Genomic DNA, 19,428 nt, shown 5'->3' on the forward strand with positions numbered 1-19,428 from the left:
ACAAAAATACTAAACTCAAATAGGTGAAAAGGAAACATGTTTGGCGAAACAAACAGATTGAATATGAAAATTACACAGGCAAAAACCCCAATGTTTAATCAAATACATAAATAAGTTAATAATAATCCTTAAAGCCGTTTGGAATTTTTTCATGCAGTTGTGCAGCTAGACAAATGCACTACAAAAATACCAAACTAAAAATATATTTTACGGCGTTTGGTCTTTTAGACTATTATTGTAGCAGCCGCAACATGGTCACTCTGCATGGGGCGTACACTATTAGTCAATAAATGAAAAGAAAACAGTTTCGCAAACAAATATTTATTAGTGCAATAAACGCAATATGGCTCAAGCAAAGCCAACGACACAACCAAAGTTCTTGCCCCGCATAGATGGCACATCTACGTCCACAAACACGCATGTTGCCACGGCCAGCGGCAATCCCTTCGAGTCAGAGGAGGAGCAGGAAATCTTTAGTAAACGGAGGTTGCCATTAAAAATGCCGAGCAACTACAGCGGCGACCTACAGCACTTGAACGTTTCCAACAACTGGCTCGTCTGCATGCTGTCGACGCCCCAAGGACGCTGCAATCTGCTACGAATATTTCTGCCGCGAGCTATTCCCCCAGGCGGTAAGTTGATTGTGTTGTTGCTGTTGCACTAAATCTAAATCTAATGTCAGTTTTTTGTTGTTTATAGAGACCGCGCTGGATAAGTATTTAGCTGGCTATAAGATAACAAACATCTTTCAGGACAATACGGGGCATCATCTGATCATTGTGCTGGTGCCCAAGCATCCAGGCGTCTCCTCCGATTTCCTCTACATCCAGTGCTCCGAAACACCAGAGAAGCAACAGCTAAAGGAGCGTCGCATTGAGAAGTTTAAAGACCATGAAATCACATCAGTGGCCTTCAATAGGTACCATGGCAAAGAGCTGACTACAGGCTCCATCTTGTTGGGCACGAGTCGAGGCCTCATCTTTGAGACGGAGCTGGGATCTGTCAACGATAGCACGCAGCGTAAGCAGCTCTACGATCTTGGTTTGGGCCTTAACAAGTACCCAATAAATGGGCTCGAGGTGCTGAAGGTGCCCAACAGCAATCGTTGGATAGTTGTGGCCGTCACACCTGATGCGATTTATTCATTTGAGGACACACTGCGGCCAGAGGAGCGTTCGCTGCAGCCCATTTTCAGTAGCTATGTGAATGGTGAGCGGGAGCCGCAGTGCGAGAAACAAAAGACAGATCTCACCTACTCGATGCTTCGCTTCTTTGCTCCACCCAGTAGTCAATACCCAAAGCAATGGGCTTGGTTATGTGGTGCTGGTATCCGGATTGGAGAGGTAAGCGAGAATTCTTTGCATTTGCATTTACAGTTGTCGTTTGGCAGACAGTTAATATGAATCTTCTGCATCCTACACAGCTGTCAATAGATGCGAGCAGCAATGCAACGCTACTGGGCGACACGCTAATCAACTTGGACTTTGTAAAAGTCAAGCACTTGTCCTACGAAGAGCGACGCACCATTGTGCCAAAGTCATTTGTGCTTACCGAGTATCATGCCGTGCTGCTCTACGCCGATCACATTAAGGCAGTCTGTCTGCTGAACCAGGAACTCGTCTACCACGAAGTCTTCGAAGAAGCACGCGTTGGAAAACTTATAAGCATCGAAAGGGACATGGGCACTGGTGCCATCTATGTGTACACGAATAAGATGACGTTTACGCTTAAGATATGTCGCGAAGAGCGCAACATATGGCGCATATATCTGAACAAAGGGCAGTACGAACTGGCCACAGCGCATGCCGCCGAAGTGCCAGAGCATCTGCAGCTGGTCTTGATGCAGCGGGCGGAGGCAGCGTACAAGGAGGGAGCCTACGAGGCAGCTGCCAACTACTATGCTGAAACGGAAGAAACGTTCGAAACGGTGTGTCTCAAGTTCACTATCTTACAAGACAAGCGTCCCATTATCAGTTACGTTAAGAAGCGTCTGTCACGCCTAACCATGAGCGATGATGGCGACAAGCAAGCTGATGCTCTAAAGGCATTGATCATTTGGCTAATTGATTTGTATCTCACACAAATCAATTTGCCAGGCAAGGAGAAGGCATGGCGCGACGATTGGCAGGCGGAGTACGACGAGTTTATGCGTGAGACGCCAGTCTTGGCCTGCACAAGTCTGCATCGCACTGCGGTGCAGCAGCTGATTGGGGAGCATGCAGACCCGCATAATTTGGCACAATTTGCCATCTCGATAAGCGACTACGAGGAGGTGATTGGACAACAACTAAAAGCCGAACGCTATGCCGAAGCACTGCAGACGCTAAGCAAGCAGAGCGATCTCTCGCTGTACTACAAGTATGCGCCCCAATTAATGGAACATCTGCCGAAACAGACAATCGATGCCCTCATAGCACAAGGCTCCAAGCTGGACATTGACAAGGTGGTGCCCACGCTGATTGTGATTGATACCCAGGTGCAGCGCGAGCAGGTAACACGCTATCTGGAATTTGCCGTCTACGATCTGAATACAACCAACGATGCCATACACAATTTCCTGCTGCATCTGTATGCCAAGCATCAGCCGAAGCTGTTAATGGACTACCTGGAGATTCAAGGTCGCGATGAGACATTAATCCACTACGACATTCACTTTGCGCTCAAGGTCTGCACAGATCTGGGTGTGAAGAAGGCATGTGTGTTCCTCCAGTGCTTGCTGTGCATGTGGACAACCGCAGTGGACTTGGCGCTAGAATTCGACATGGGTCTGGCAAAAGAAACAGCATCAAAGCCACAAGACAACGAGACACGACGCAAGCTATGGCTGCGAATTGGTAAATATTGCTAGTGCATGTGGAGTAGCTAAAGATACATTTGAAATTGTTTGTTATTGCAGCGTATCATGAAATTAAGGGCACCGACGATGTTAAGAAGGCCCTAAGTCTGCTCAAGGAATGTGATTTACTGCGAATTGAGGATCTCTTGCCATTCTTTTCCGACTTTGAGAAGATTGACAACTTCAAGGAGGCCATCTGTGATGCTCTAAGAGTAAGATACAGCACAATATAATATATAGAATATACAATTATTAATGCTTTTACGAATTGCGAACAGGATTACAACCAGCGAATACAGGAGCTGCAAAGGGAAATGGCCGAATCGAAGGAACAGTCGACACGTGTGTGCAAAGAACTCGGGCAGTTGCGAGCCCACAGCATCACCATGAAGGCGCAGGATGCGTGTGATATATGTGATCGGATACTATTAGTTAAGCCATTCTTCGTCTTCATTTGCGGCCACAAGTTCCACAGCGACTGCCTGGAGAAGCAGGTTCTGCCGATATTAAGCAAGGAGCACAATCGTCGACTCGGTATGCTAAAGCAGGAAATGGAGGCGCTTATGGCTCAAACAGTTACACAAGCTAATCATACACCGGAGCAACAAAAGAAACGGGCCGATCTCAAAGCGGAAATCGAGGAGATATTGGCTGCCGATTGCCTTTATTGTGGCCTGTTGATTGAGACAATCGATCAGCCGTTAGTTGACGATTGGGATCAGGTGAATGTTGAGTGGGAATAGCAGAGAGCAAGTTCATATGTACATCTAGAGAGCATTTATTAATAAATCTGCATATTTATAGTAATCACAATATTGTTACTGCACTCCTGCTGACTTGTCTCCCAATCCATGTTGATCGAACATTTCTGGCACGGCACTTCTTCAGGTACTAATCGACGATCTGCATTCGCAGCTCGTTTGTGACAAAGGACATGATTGTGTTAAGCACAGTCTGTTGAATCGTTGCGTTTTGTGCTATCAAGGGCAGCAGCATGACCACGTCAGTGGGATGAATGTCGGCGACAGCTTTGGACACGTGCTGCACCAGCTGTTCCCGCTGTCTATCCGTCAAATCGTTCAATATCACCTCTCCCAGCGGCCTGAATGTTCCTATTATGATAACACCACAAACAAAGGCAAAATGATTCATCATCAGATTAGACTGCATTGCATCAACATTAGAAATAACTGCACTCTACTCACCACTTGTCATCTTGTAAGCAGCGATTCCGCCAGCAGCGCCGCCAACTGCTAATCCAACGGGTCCCATCAAAAGGCCACCAGCAAAGCAGCAGGCAGCACAAATGGCGGTTCCTTTGCCCGACTGTTTGACGGCCACTCGAACGTTCTGTTCATCGGCCACAATGGCAATCGCCTCCATTAGCTCGCGGGTATCGATGGGCATTTTTTCGTGTTCACTTTGATGTTTAAATAACGTATTTGCCTGCGGCGTATGAGGCGTTGTCACGTCAGGGTACAAAGCACATCTAATAATGTCTCAAGAATTTCAAGAAAGAGACCGACATATACGTCATAATGCGTGATAACTGTCTTCAGCTAACAACAAGATCTACATAAACAGAGTGACCGCAGCGCAGCTGACTAGCTTTGCAATATACCAAAAAGTATTTGTAGTTCAACAGATGCGGTCACCCTATTCAGAAGTATTTAGTACATTTCTGTGCCATGCCTTGTACATTTTTAGGTGATTTTATACTTAGGTGCTTTTTTTTAAATCGCATTGCCATCCATTGTTGCCTTTCATTGTTGTCGATAACGAATAATTTTGCTGTTTTTATTTGACTTGTAATTGTAATTGTTTTATTAAATTGCATACTAGCGCATGTGTATTTATAGTCGTATATACGTGTTATTATATAAATCATCATTAGTTGCAACCCAATTCTGTTGTGTGGATTGTAAATGTTTTAATGCGCAGCCCCAAGTAAATAAATAAATATATGGAAAATGATTAAAATGTGATCCTGTGCTGGTGCTCTTCTTGAACGCAGCGGTATCGCAAATTACCCTGGTTACACGCTAGTGTCGTCTTCGAAATGCAATGATCGCCTCTAAACAAGTAAGTTAAATGCGCATACGCACTTTCAAGCAAACATACATATAGATTTAAATAGGTGATATGTATGTAGTTGTGCGTGCTATACATATGTATGTAGCTAAACATTTAAATGTGTTTGGGTGTATATAACGCTTTATAAAATGTTTATTGCACGCCTCATTCAAAAGGCTAACACAGCTTTTAAAGTTTATTTATATTGATGTACATACATACAAACATACTTGAATACGTACGTAAATTGATTTGCGATTATTTAGCATACAATAACAAGCTTTTTATCAAAATTAGCAGTGCTAATAATCCACAATTGAGGCAATTTCGGTCTAATTAATTGTTAAATTAACACTCCGATACTATAGTTTATGTGTTTGTGTATGTACATACATGTTCACACACGTATACTGGTATTTTTGTGTGCGTATTATGTATGTGAGCGCCTCAACAAGTTAGTGTTTTGAGGAGCGGCCAGTTAGTGAGTATATGTATCTCTTATTTGCATAGGTGCACACATACATACATATGTATATCCATGGAAAAAGGCTTACATGCGTATATTAGCTATTCCGTTACACTGTGTTTGCGAAGGAAGGGAAGAAGGAGAAGAGGAACACAACCGCAGCACTAAGCCATGCCGTGCCTTTTGCTATCGCATTACAGACGCTAATTAATTGTGTAAACAGAATGCGCACATCCCAAGGGTCAATTTGAGTCACTCGTTCTTGCTGTCGCTGTCGTTGTTTCTGTTGTCGTTGTCGGTGTCGTTATCAGTAAACAATATCAATAAAAAAATGACCCCCTTTTCCCCGACTCTTCATTACAGTTCTCGCTACTGCTGCTGTTGCTTGCTCACGCATGCGCACGACCTGATGAATTGCCTGCCAAGCTGCTGACGGAAAGAGTTTCAGAGGCATCGGCATCTGCAGCTGCTTCACCATCTCCTTCACCTCCCCAACCAACAGTCACACAATCAATTGAGTCGCCTATTGCTACAACGATAGCAACGACGCCAGCCGAGAGGTCTGTGGAGTCGGAGAAACTAGAGACTCCAGCGGCGCCCACAACGACGGCTGCATCACCATTACCCGAAAGCTCCACAAGCACGGAAGTGCCCGAGTATTTAAAGAACTGCTTCTATGCGGAGGAGAAATTGTGCCTTAATTGGCTAGCCACTGGCAATGATCCAAATGCAGCCGAACGTAACGATGCGGGCAATGCTGGTGGACAGCAGGAATCTGGTGACAGTGTCGCCGCTCCCACTGCTACTGCAGGTTCCGCTGCCGGCGATCCATCGGAGAACCTAACCATGAACAGTGGGCAGGTCGGCAGTCATGATCGCGACATTAATAGCTGCCAGTGTCGTGAGCATCCGACGCGACCCGGCTCTTGGTATTGCTGCAACCTCTCACACATCAATATGATCTCAAGTTGCGGCAACATATCGAAATGGACGAATCTACATGTGCGAAACCTCACCGTGCCAGCCTTGGATCTCTCGAACTCTATGTTTCGATCGCTGCAGTCGCTCGCCATCACTGACGGTAACATCACGCAGTTGACGAATGCATTCCCCAAGTTTTCGTCGGTTCTGCGATGCCTTGATTTTTCCAACAACAAAATTGTGGAGATCGCGCCGCGCGCTGTTAAGGATGTGCCCCATCTGGAGTTTTTTGGCATAGCGAACAACCTTTTATCACGCGTACCGAATCGTAATCAGAACAAGAACATGCCCCTAGATATTAGGTGAGTACTATACCGACTAATAATGATAATCTCTTTGATATGATATATTTCATATTTCAGTGGCAATATGCGAATGCTTTGCGAACCGCTCAACGATCTCATCTATACGGACTCATTCATCTTTGTTAATCCGGATCGTTCATTCTGTTTGTACAATGCCACACACAAGTGGTTTAACTCGACGGATTTGGTGTCCGTCAAGCAACTGGAGAGCATCAAAAAGTGTGGCACTAAATGCCCAACCAACTGTGTCTGCAATATATACAACATAATGATAATACAGAACGATCAGTCAAAGACCGTATGCAATGTGGATTGTTCAAATCTAGGCTTGGTTGAGCTGCCGCAACAGCTACCGGATAACACATTTACCCTGAACATTAGCAATAACAGGATAAGCAGTCTGGGCGATCACTTTCATACGAATCCCACATACTATAATATTGTGAAGCTAGTGGCCGATAACAATCAAATATCCTCAATTTACGAATTTGAAGGGACCAAGTTCATTGAGCATTTCCAACGCCTTTACATGCGTAACAATTCTCTGAGTAAGGTATGGACTTGACACTGAATTCTATTTAGATATATTTGTATACTTTATTTAACAATGTTTTAGATTCCCGAATACTTTTTAAACAACGCTTTAATGGATACGGATGGACGTCGCATTTATCTAGCGGAAAACCGATTGCAGTGTGATTGCAATTCGGCAAAAACACTTCAAAACTGGCTGAAGGAACGCAGCACCGATATACCCGACTATATGGATATTAGATGCCGCAATTTACCTCAGAGCGTCATCGAGCTGCAGGAGAGTAAACTGTGTCAATCGCCACCCGACTGGACCGACTACATATACTACTTGATAGCAGCTGAAGTAATTCTACTACTCGCACTCATCACCAAGGTTTCCTACGACTATTGGGTATTCAAAACATCGGGTTACTTGCCATGGCCAGCCAGCAAAATGCCAAAGTTGCCCTGTGACTGGCTGTGTGAATCGTAATTCACACGACAGTGTTGTGTGCTGAATTATCATATTTAGAACATATCCAATGTGTTTACAACATGAACATGACAAAGTACTTTGTTATATACCGATTTCAATCAATGTGCCTTCTCTACACATATGTAATTATGAACTGTTTTAAATGTTGATATATCAATAAAAAGAGTGAGTAGTATATTCTTATGCCTCTCTTTCACTCATACCATGTACAAATGCGTCATCGAATTGCGTATTCTCGAACCCACTTAGATAATATTACTAATCAAATGGCTGAGCTTATGTACAATACTACAATTAACATGAGAGAATTCGCCATAAGTAGATTTCAAGTTTGACCATCACGACAGCATCCAGTGTTGTTGGTATTACTTATTTGTTGTTACAAAAACCAAAAAAAAATAATTAAAAATTTTAACGGGTTTTACTTTTGTGCATTGGTTGCTTTATGATTCAAATTGGCGCGTTTTTTAGGGTTTTGTAGTATCCAATGACTAGGTGTATCTCTGCTTGCTGCTGATTTATGTTCGCCTAGTATTTCACCTACTGATTTGGAAATTTTTGACATTACAACATTGAGTGGCCAACAACAACAACCATATTGGCAATTATTGTTGTTGTAATTGCTTATTTGCTGTTGTTGTCGCAATATCCGAAAAAAATAATTTTAAATTTTAACGGATTTGACTTTTATGCATCGGTTGCTTTTTAAATTCAAATTGGCGCGCGATTCAAGTTTTTGTAGTACCGGAAACGGACTGATGGCGCCACATTCATTCATTTTGGCCGTTAAATTTCAAGTTCGAATCAACAAGTGGGAACGCTGCCTTCCTCGGCGATTCTCAAGTGGTGTACCTAAGTATCTACTTGTGTGAAGTGAAGAATTTTTTGTTGGGGGTTTGCGATTTTTGTCAACGCCCTTCTCATCGATTCTCAAGTTGTGTACCTAAGCATCTTATTCTGGCAAAACATTTTTTTTTTTTCAAATGGGCTTTTGGTTTTCTGTCATTAGATTTAAAATTTGAACTCATCTGTAAGCTACGTATGTTTTTGTTTAACACTTGCTTCACTTGAGTTTTGGATCCGTCTGTGTATATGAATATATAGTTGGGTAGACGTTTTAAAAGATTATGTCGTTGGTAACAGGTAGAAGGAGGCATCTCCGACCCTATAAAGTATACATATTATTGATGAGCGTCAACAGCCGAGACTATCTAGCCATGTCCGTCTGTCCATCCTCTTGTGTGGGCAAAAACACCTACTTACTAGGGGTCTGAGTTGCTTTGGCCGATAATCTGGTATATTATGCCGTCTATGGTATATTTTGAATGTGAAACTATACTGATATACCAAATATAAAATTTGGTATATTTTTAGTATTTTTCGTATATTTTGAAAAATACCGCAATATTTTGCATTTATTCGAAATGGGTAGCGGGTATCTCACAGTCGAGCACACTCGACTGTAGCTTTCTAACTTGTTTTATTTATATTTTCATATCTTGACACACCAAATTTTTTTGGTGCAATGGAAACAGCGATTTTGTCCGTTAAATTTGAAATTCGAATTAACAAGTTGGGAACATTGCCTTCCTCGGCGATTCTCAAGTGGTGTACCTAAGCATCTACTTGTGTCAAATGAAGATTTTTTTGGGGGTTTGTGATTTTTGGCAGTTAAGTTTCAAATTTGAATTTAATTGAAGATTGTCAACGCCCTTCTTATCGATTCGGACAGATTGAGAAAAAAAACAGGAAAAATAGGTATCTTGACATTTTTTTTTTTTTTTTTATTCTTCATTTATTTACAATCTATCTATCTAAAGATAATAAGTAAATTATATAACAAATAGAATGACAGAAAACTTTTAATTTTTGACGAGTATTTACGAGATTATTTACAAAACTTTATTTACTACCACTCTTTGGGTGGTCTAAAGGGGAGATCAAGGGGGTGGTGCCTTTTCAGCCGTCGGCGATGTTGGCTATTGTCAAGCAGGTTAATGGCCAGCGGGTTACAATGTTGCTCCAATCTCTCCTGATACTTCAAAGCGTACCTTTTAACTTCTTCAGATACACTCGGAGTCTCAAGGTCCTTGTGGATGACCTGGTTTCTAACATAGTAAGGTGCTTTGGCTATTCTTCGCAGAGTAATGCTTTGAAAACGTTGCAGCACTTCGATGTTTGAAGTTGAGGCTGTGCCCCAAAGCTGAATCCCGTACGTCCATATAGGCTTTAATATCACTTTGTACAGCAAGACTTTATTTCTGAGGCTCAGTTGGGATCTGTAGCCCAGCAGCCACTTCATTTGTCGAAGTTTAAGACTCAGCTGTTTTCTTTTATTTTTGATGTGATCTGCCCAGGTTAGTCTTCTGTCAAGTGTTAGGCCGAGATATTTCACTTTTTTGACTACAGGCAGTGTAGTACCATTCAGTTGGACTTCTGGGCAGCTTTTAGGGCGGGTGGCGAATGTTATGTGTGCTGATTTATTTTCGTTGACGACAACGTTCCATCTTAGCAGCCACGGTTCCAATTTTGTCAGTTGTAGTTGTAGGATTGCTGATGCTTCTACATTGTCCGTTGAGGTGGCTAAAAATGCTGTGTCGTCGGCGTATGTAGCAATAACGAGATCATCTCTTTCAAGCACTGGAATATCTGCAGTGAAGAGGGTATACAAAATAGGTCCTAACACGCTTCCCTGGGGTACACCTGCTTTTATTTCAAAAATTTCGGACTCAGCCCACTCGCATCTAACAAAGAATAGGCGCCTATGCAGGTAAGATTTCAGCAGCAGGAAGAATGGAGCTGGTAGCATAGACTTGAGCTTGTAAAGCAAGCCTAAATGCCAGACTCGATCGAACGCCTGTTTTACGTCTAGAAACGCTGCGGAACAGTACTTCCTGTCTTCAAATGAACTTACAATCGTTTGTGAGACTCTGTGACATTGCTCAGGGGTTCCATGTTGACTCCTAAAACCAAATTGGTGCTCTGGGATTAGGTTGCCGTCTTCCAGCACCGGCAATAGCCTGGCCAAAAATATTCTTTCGAATATTTTGGACAGAATAGCCAGTAAGCTGATGGGACGGTAGGAGGCAGGATCCTGTTCAGGCTTCCCAGGTTTTGGTATCATTATGATCTCCGCGCACTTCCATTGTGAGGGGAAGTGATGGAGCCTAATGATGCCATTATAGATCACCGTAAGAAACGCAATTGCAGATAAAGGTAGACATTTTAAAGTTGCAGCATCGATAGCATCGTAACCGGGACTTTTAGTTGTTTTTAAGCTGGACACTATGCTTATAACTTCATCTTCCTGAATTGCTCGAATCGGAAGATCCATTTGACAAGGCGACTCTATGAATGCTTGTGTGTTGATGACATCCGTGGCAGAGCATAAGTTGAAGGACGTGAATGTTTTCTGCAGATGAAGAGCAAAAGTCTCTGCTTTTTCTTCGTTAGAGCGACACCAAGAGCCGGTTGAACTTAGAATAGCTGGAATCCGTTTGGTTGGTCTCTTGAGATATTTGGTGTTGTTCCAGAGATTGTGCTCCAACCCATTAGGCTCAGCGTGTCGAAGGTATTCTGCTAGAGCTTCATTTCGCAGTTCATAGATGAGGGATTTCAAGTCTTTGCTTGCACGGTTAAGAGCAGCCTTGTCTCTTGGATTTCGACTTAGCTGCCAAACTCTTCGTAAACGACGTTTTACACTTAGTTGCTCTGTGATTTCTTCAGAGTGCAGGTGTCTGTCTCCTCTTGGTCTCTGTGGATGCGCTGAGCTAATGTGATGCGGAGCAGTGCAGAGGTTTGCTGCATCATGGATGCTGCGCGTGAATGTTTCCACAGCTTCTTCAATGTCTTCACCCGAATTCAGTACGAGATTGGGATTCAGCCTTTCCTCTAAAGTTTCTTTGAAGATTTCAACGTTCGAGCTAATTCTTAGCAGCCTAGTTGTTCGATTCTGCTTCAGTATGGGTACGTTCATTTTCAGTAGTACAGCACAGTGATCGGAAAGCAGGTCTGGATCGTTCTCAATATGTACTAGATTTCTGTTTACTCCGCAAGTCACTGCAAAATCTAAAACGTCAGGCACTTTGTTTGGGTCCGTTGGCCAGTAGGTGGGATTTCCAGACGAAAGTGTATTGAGGTGCATTGAATGAATGCAGGATAGAAGTGCATTTCCTTTCGGATTACATAGTCTAGATCCCCACCATGTGTGTTTTGCATTGAAATCCCCTCCAATTATGAACCTGCGTCCCATTTGTGTGAAAATTTGGGTAAACATATCTGTCGTTATGTTATGCCTTGGTGGTGCGTAGGCTGCTGCCAATACCAGACTTCCAGTTGGAGTGTCGATCGACATCACGGCTGCTTGAAACCAGTGCTCAAGAATGGGGGCACGCTCTGAGTATTTGATGTTACATTTAATGAGTACTGCTGCACCACCTCTCGCGTTGCCACTGGGATGGTTGGCGTGAATTGTGTTATAACCGTTGATTTTAAAGTAAGATCTGTCAGTGAAGTGAGTTTCTGAGACTAGTAATACATCAATATTGTTTCTTTTTATATACATTTCAACTTCAGGCCTACTCTTACATAGGCCGTTAGCATTCCAGAGTACCAGCTTAAGACCTATTTGCATAGAGAAGCAAGAATCGCGCTCATCATTTGCGTCATCTGCGCTTGCATAAGTTGCATCATTGACTGTATCTGGGCAATTAATGATTGATCTGACTCATTTGAAGCGTGCTTTGATTTGTTACCATGCCCACCTGCTATATTAGCGTAGCTGTAGGATTCATTATTGGTTTGTGTGTTAGTGTTCGTATATGTCATGCCTGAAGGAGCAGGCCGAGCGTCGTAATTACGTACTGTTTGCCTAGGTTTTCCCTGTTCTCGCATTTGTACAGCAGCTTTGTAAATCCTGCAACCTCTATAGGAGGCGGTATGGTTGTCTCCGCAGTGGAAACATTTAGCTGGATCTTCGCGAGATTTCGTGCAGTCAGAGGTTTTGTGGTTGCTACCACATTTGACGCAACGGTATGACTTGCGGCAATAGCTTTGAGTGTGGCCGAACTCTTGACACCTGTGGCATTGTATGATGTCGTTGAACTTCTTTGGGGGTTCAATGCTGACAATTGCGTTGCACAGTCTTTTGACATCGAATATAGATTTGTTGTTGGTGGCGGGTTCCAAATCGACGAAGAACATAGCAATCGGGGCCTTGGTGATGTGATTTTTGGCGTTGGTTATGTGGCGGACAGAGTGGCCAATTTTACTCAGTGCGTGTTTGATGTGATCAAGTGGTATGCTGTGATGGAGGTTTCTTATGACTGCTCTATAAGCTCTTTCTTGCTTGAGCTGATAAGTGTGAAACTCCACATTCTTTAGCGTAAGCATTCTGACTATGCTTCTATAGTTTGCTTCACTGTTAGCCATTATGCGGACTTGACCGTCCCGACCAGCTTTGTAGATATAGCCATCGCTACTAATAAGATTGGTTATGCTATTTTGCATATCAGTTATGTTGGCAACAGCTGGTATAAATATTGGTGGCGGCTTGGGTATTGGCGGAACGACTGGCGCTTGATTTGATGGAGAGGCAGCTTGATCCGGGCCGATGTCCTCAGTAGCCAGCATAGCAAAGCTATTGGATGAATTCATCTGAGAAGAGACCGTCTTACCGGCCAGGGATAGCTTGGCTTTTGAGCGAGTGGGTGCAGATAATATATCGTCACTGTCCGTTATCGAGATCGTTGATGAGCGGCTTCTATTACGTCTGGCTAGTTTTCTTCTTTCGTGAATCGATGGGCTTCTTTCTTTCCGTTTGGATGAAACTACTTGCCATGACACTGGGCTTGTGTCAGAGACACACGCCACGCCTTCGTCACACATCTCACCCGGTGGTGAGACACCGAAAGGTGCTTTAATAAAAGCCACTTGTTTTTGCGCATGCGCACCAGAACAGTTATTTAGTTGCTTGCGCAGAATCACGCGATTTTATTAACCAATAGCAGCAGCGCGCTGCTGATAAGAAAAGTTGTTGTTGTATCCGAAAAGACTTTGAACAGAAGACAATGCTTGAGTAGGCACGTCTGCACTCAGCAAGAGGTCGATCGCGAATGTGTTATCACAACTATCTACGCTTTTAGTTAGTTTTGGCACCAACAAGGTAAATCGTATATAAAATAATGCTCAATAGATTTGCTCGTGCATCAAATGTAGTCATAATAAAGAAGACTAGGATAGTGGAAATTTATGTTAAAGTATGAATATATTCTATATATATTCTAATTCATTTTTGTTTCCTTTGGAAATATGTTGCATTTATTATGCGATTTATAAAATTGCACATCTTATCACAAATGTTTCAACAGTCGAAACAAAAGCCTTAAAAAGTTGTCACATATGTATTTGACTCTTAGGATGGCAGCAAAGGCTTAAAATGCATTTGTATCAGGCTCATTTCGACGTCATGCGGTTTTAAAGGCACAAAAGAGAGCTTCAATCGTGGATGCTTGAAGAGCTGGCGGATCTGCAAGAATAAATGAATAAATACTTATAACAATCCATCTCCACTTCACTCACCAGCTTCTCGTTTTCACCTATGTTGTGGCAATTCAATGTTAAATCCTGAGAGCGATTGCTCAATGTCTTCTCCATGACACATCGATTACGATCGCAAAAATCCTTTTTCAAATACATGTTTGATATATTCAGGATCTTTAGCGATGGGCAGCAGTCAACAGTTTGCCACAGCGCTGCCTCATTCAACATCCTTCCACAATTGATGAGATCCAATTGCTCCAGCTCTTTGAAATTCGCAATCATCTCGATTAGTTTTTCGCAAGGAAATGTCTTTTCTTCCAGCAATGTCAATTGGCGTAAGTTCTTCAATTTATGCAAAGTAGGCATGCTGAACTTATAGATGCAACGGTTAAAGGTTATCTTATGGACATCTAATCCACGTTTCCTTAGGAGTGAAGCTAAAATGTCATTTCGATAATACAGGTGAAAGGAAACTGTATGCATCTTGGGCATCGCCATGAGATTTTCACATATATCAGTATAATACACAAAATTATCAACTATCAACTCTTCTATCAAAGGACACTTGGTTAACTCATAGATACAACGACGGGGCCTACGAACCGGTACCCATTGGGTCAAATCTAGCTTACGCAACTGCGTCCATTTCACCAGAGTGCTGCAATCGAATTCACGCTACGGTTTCACACTCTGTAATTCAGGAAATATTTTTGTCATAATTGTTAACGCTTCATCGGTGTCAGCCTCAGCAATATATGGCAATTCTTGATTCAATATGTACTCCAGCGTTTTTACGCTGGGAAATGTGTAGTTTTCCCAGAGTTTGATGAACTCCACTTTAACCCAGTGAAATTGCATTTCCTATGTGGTTTTAATGCTGGACAAAAATATGTTCAACAATTCAGGCATCTCTTCAAACTTCGCATAGCAATCAGGATCAAGGAAGAAGCTGTGTTGATGTTCCCAGGCAAGGGCCACGTCATACATCATGTTACTTGAAATGCCTTTAAATGCTTCATACAGCGCGATTTGATCCTTTAAGATCAAGTACTTGTTTAACTCCAACCAGCAATCGCTGTTAAGTGTTTCCAACATTCTTGCACATTAAATTTATAAATTTAACTGTTAACTGTTAAAAATGTCAATAGAGCGGCTGATGAAATTAAACTGCTATAGAAATCGATAGCTTTCTGATGGAATTTATCGATTGCCATCAGCTGTTCGTTTATGATAGTCAATACCAGGGTTGGAGGCGAGTTGACGAGCTATGCGCGTTTAATTTGAATTTCCCAAATTACTGAGAGAAGTTATCACAACTAACTACGCTTTTAGTTAGTTTTGGCACCAACAAGGTAAATCATATATAAAATAATGCTCAATAGATTTGCTCGTGCATCAAATGTAGTCATAATAAAGAAGACTAGAGTAGTGGAAATTTATGTTCAAGTATGAATATATTCTATATATGTATATTCTAATTCATTTTTATTTCCTTTGGAAATATGTTGCATTTATTATGCGATTTACAAAATTGCACATCTTATCACAAATGTTTCAACAGTCGAAACAAAAGTCTTAAAAAGTTGTCACATATATATTTGACTCTTATGATGGCAGCAAAGGCTCAAAATGCACTTTTATCCTGGTACCATCGATGTCATGCGGTAAAGGCACAAAAGAGAGCTTCAATCGAGGATGCTTGAAGAGCTGGCGGATCTGCAAGAATAAATGAATAAATATCTATAACAATTGGACACAATTTCCACTTCACTCACCAGCTTCTCAATTTCACGTGTTGTGTGGCAATTCAATGTTAAATCATGAGAGCGATTGCTCAATGTCTTCTCCATGACACATCGATTACCATCGAAAAAATCCTCTTTCAAATGCATGTTATATATATTCAGGATCCTTAGCGATGGGCAGCAGTCAACAGTTTGCCACAGCGCTGCCTCATTCAACATCCTTCCACAATTGATGAGATCCAATTGCTCCAGCTCTTTGAAATTCGCAATCATCTCGATTAGTTTTTCGCAAGGAAAACTGATTTCGTGCTGCAATGTCAATTGGCGTAAGTTCTTCAATTTATGCAAATTAAGCATTCTGAACATATAGATACAATGGCTAAAGGTTATCTTATGGACATCTAATAAACGTTTCCTTAGGATTGAAGCTAAAATGTCATCTGGGTAATACATGTAAAAGGAAACTGTATGCATCTTGGGCATCGCCATGAGAGCTTCATACATATCAGTAAAATGTTCATAATATTTTAGTCTTAACTCTTCTATCAAAGGACACTTGGTTAACTCATAGATACAATGATAGGGCGTAGAATCCGGCATCCATTCGGTCAAATCTAGCTTACGCAACTGCGTCAATTTCACCAAAGTGCTGCAATCGAAATCACCAGTCGGTATCACACTCTGTAATCCAGGAAATATTTTTGTCATAATTGTTAGAGCTTCATCGGAGACATCGGCGTCTGGAAAATCCTCATACAATATGTACACCAGTGTTTTCATGCTGGGAAATGTGTAGTTTTCCCAAAGTCTGAGGAACTCCAGATTAAGCCTGTAAAATATTATTTCCTGTGTGGCTTTAATGCTGGACAAAAATATGTCCAACAATTCAGGCATCTCTTTAAACTTCGCATAGCAATCAGGATCAAGCGAAAAGCAGCGTTGATGTTCCCAGGCAAAGACCACAAGTTTCAAGTTACTTGAAATTCCTTTAAATGCTTCATACAGCGCGATTTGGTCTTTTAGGCTTAAATATTTCTTTATTTCCAACCAGCAATCGTTGTTGAGTGTTTCCAACATTTTAGCACATTAAATATATAAATTTAACTGTTAACTGTCAAAAATGTCAATAGAGCGGCTGATGAAATTAAACTGCTATAGAAATCGATAGCTCTCTGATGGAATTTATCGATTGCCATCAGCTGTTCGTTTATGATACTCAATACCAGGGTTGAAGGCGAGTTGACGAGCTATGCGTGTTTCATTTGAATTTCCCAAATTACTGAGAGAAGTTATCACAACTAACTACGCTTTTAGTTAGTTTTGACACCAACATGGTAAATCATATATAAAATAATGCTCAATAGATTTGCTCGTGCATCAAATGTAGCCATTAAATTCAAAGTCATAATAAAGAAGACTTGAGTAGTGGGAATATATAGTCGTAAAACTTAGTGAATGAGATCATATAATTTATGTTCAAGTATGAATATATTCTATATATATTCTAATTCATTTTTATTTCCTTTGGAAATATGTTGCATTTTTTATGCGATTTATAAAATTGCACATCTTATCACAAATGTTTCAACAGTCAAAACAAAAGCCTTAAAAAGTTGTCACATACATATATGTAAGCATGCCACCGTATGATTGGTGCAAATCACAATATATTCTCATTTGTATGTTCTCTTTTTGTAGTACTGGCTGGTAGTGAGGCTGCCGATGTTTGCTGGCCACGCAACGAGTGCGCTCGACCTTACAACATTGAGTGGCCAACAACAACAACCATATTGGCAATTATTCTTGTTGTAATTGCTTATTGTCCGAAAAAAATAATTTTAAATTTTAACGGATTTGACTTTTATGCATCGGTTGCTTTATAAATTTAAATTGGCGCGCGATTCAAGTTTTTGTAGTACCGGAAACGGACTGATGGCGCCACATTCATTCATTTTGGCCGTTAAATTTCAAGTTCGAATTAACAAGTGGGAACATTGCCTTCCTCGGCGATTCTCAAGTGGTGTACCTAAGCATCTACTTGTGTCAAATGAAGATTTTTTTGGGGGTTTGTGATTTTTGGCAGTTAAGTTTCAAATTTGAATTTAATTGAAGATTGTCAACGCCCTTCTCATCGATTCGGACAGATTGAGAAAAAAAAAAACAGGAAAAATAGGTATCTTGACATGATTGGCTCAAGACCAATCAATGGCATTTATTTACTTATATTTATTGTTTGCTTAGCTTCCGTCGTCGACGACTGTTTGACAATTGTTGTGACCGTCATGTGACGTCTGTAAATCGCACAGAGCATTTCGTATTCATCACGAAAGTTCTCCTTGCGATACGGTTTTGGAAATGCGGCCGCAAAGCGTTGCATTAGCTGCTTTGCCTTGTTTCGCACTATCTCCACAACCATTTGATTTTTCGACTCAGGCTTGACAAAGCGACACAACTTCCCAATGGCCTCCACAGCCTCGGGATTGCGTACGAGCATCAGCTGACTTTGGGGCATCTCGAGTAACTCCGCAAACGCCTGCAATGCCATATTATAGTTTTGACTTGTCTTTGTGAGAGAGCTGCGCAGTTTGTTGATCTCATCAATGAATTGCGGCTCCACCGACAAAGTGTCGCGTTGCTGTAGTATTTGGTGCAGCAAACACAGATCGTCATAGATGGGGAAAGTGTTGAGCAGAAGTTCGGTGTAATAAATCGCTTTTGCGAATGCTTCATAGCTCAGATTTTCTTTGGTGATAAACTGTTTTTGTTCGCATCGTTATACAGCCAAATATTCTTGTAAAGCACATCACATTTATTCTCTGTGAGAATGTATTCGACGCGTGCCACGGTTTTGTTGACACTGCCGATCAGTTTGGCGGGCCAGGCTACATGACCACGTGACTTGGCAAACACAATGTCACCCACTTTGAGTTCATCTAATTTTGTTATCGATATTTGGATATTTATGCTGCCTTCATAATGTTTCTATATAAATACTAGTCGACCCGGCGAACTTTGTTCCACCCTTATGAAGTTGTTTTTTTTTTTTTATTATTATTTCATTCATTATTATTGCCGATTTTTATATTTTTTCAATTCCAAAAATTTTCCAACTTTACAATTTTTTCCATTTCCAAAATTTTGCCGATTTTTACCTTTTTTTTAATTTTCAAAATTTTGCTCGCTCACTCAACCATTTATTATTTTATTTATTTATTTTTTGGTGAAACTTTAGACTTTCTTTTATATATTATCTATATATGGGCATTTCCAAAATCGCGCACGGGACATTCGTACACGTTCAATTCAAAAACACGGGGTTTATTTTCGTTGATGGTATGATTCAAGACAGTTGGAAGACCCAAAGCTTTTTTTTAACAATTTGAGGCGATTTTATGGAGATTTCTGGTTGAGTTATCTCTGAGTATGAGGTGATTGTATTTGTGGCGTCGTTTAATGGCAAGTAGATTTTGAAT

The 19,428-nt window shown here is 41.4% G+C and overlaps 5 protein-coding genes across 5 annotated transcripts; 2 read left to right on the forward strand and 3 right to left on the reverse strand.

Annotated features, from left to right (window-relative positions):
* The first annotated feature begins 216 nt into the window (after nucleotides 1-216).
* LOC117563376 (vacuolar protein sorting-associated protein 18 homolog) lies at nucleotides 217-3,643 on the forward strand. The gene is made up of 5 exons (XM_034241684.2): nucleotides 217-632; nucleotides 700-1,343; nucleotides 1,424-2,834; nucleotides 2,897-3,048; nucleotides 3,115-3,643. Exons 1-5 carry the CDS (start codon nucleotides 344-346, stop codon nucleotides 3,577-3,579), a joined length of 2,961 nt encoding a protein of 986 aa, XP_034097575.1. The 5' UTR covers nucleotides 217-343; the 3' UTR covers nucleotides 3,580-3,643.
* On the reverse strand, nucleotides 3,591-4,415 carry LOC117563386 (protein C19orf12 homolog). Its single transcript, XM_034241713.2, has 2 exons — nucleotides 4,042-4,415; nucleotides 3,591-3,948 (listed from the first exon to the last, which is right to left on the reverse strand). Exons 1-2 carry the CDS (start codon nucleotides 4,241-4,243, stop codon nucleotides 3,728-3,730), a joined length of 423 nt encoding a protein of 140 aa, XP_034097604.1. The 5' UTR covers nucleotides 4,244-4,415; the 3' UTR covers nucleotides 3,591-3,727.
* A 156-nt stretch (nucleotides 4,416-4,571) lies between these two features.
* On the forward strand, nucleotides 4,572-7,853 carry LOC117563383 (protein halfway). Its single transcript, XM_034241698.2, has 4 exons — nucleotides 4,572-4,918; nucleotides 5,739-6,658; nucleotides 6,719-7,214; nucleotides 7,278-7,853. The coding sequence occupies exons 1-4, from the start codon at nucleotides 4,901-4,903 to the stop codon at nucleotides 7,665-7,667; spliced, it is 1,824 nt and encodes a 607-aa protein (XP_034097589.1). The 5' UTR covers nucleotides 4,572-4,900; the 3' UTR covers nucleotides 7,668-7,853.
* A 6,133-nt stretch (nucleotides 7,854-13,986) lies between these two features.
* LOC117574072 (uncharacterized) lies at nucleotides 13,987-14,490 on the reverse strand. Its single transcript, XM_034257706.2, has 2 exons — nucleotides 14,250-14,490; nucleotides 13,987-14,196 (listed from the first exon to the last, which is right to left on the reverse strand). The coding sequence occupies exons 1-2, from the start codon at nucleotides 14,436-14,438 to the stop codon at nucleotides 14,083-14,085; spliced, it is 303 nt and encodes a 100-aa protein (XP_034113597.2). The 5' UTR covers nucleotides 14,439-14,490; the 3' UTR covers nucleotides 13,987-14,082.
* A 1,229-nt stretch (nucleotides 14,491-15,719) lies between these two features.
* Nucleotides 15,720-16,384, reverse strand: LOC127565557 (uncharacterized). The gene is made up of 2 exons (XM_052004612.1): nucleotides 15,986-16,384; nucleotides 15,720-15,926 (listed from the first exon to the last, which is right to left on the reverse strand). Exons 1-2 carry the CDS (start codon nucleotides 16,319-16,321, stop codon nucleotides 15,816-15,818), a joined length of 447 nt encoding a protein of 148 aa, XP_051860572.1. The 5' UTR covers nucleotides 16,322-16,384; the 3' UTR covers nucleotides 15,720-15,815.
* Nucleotides 16,385-19,428: the final 3,044 nt, after the last annotated feature.

This window comes from Drosophila albomicans, chromosome X, assembly GCF_009650485.2.
Source record: "Drosophila albomicans strain 15112-1751.03 chromosome X, ASM965048v2, whole genome shotgun sequence".
Classification (NCBI taxonomy): domain Eukaryota; kingdom Metazoa; phylum Arthropoda; class Insecta; order Diptera; family Drosophilidae; genus Drosophila; species Drosophila albomicans.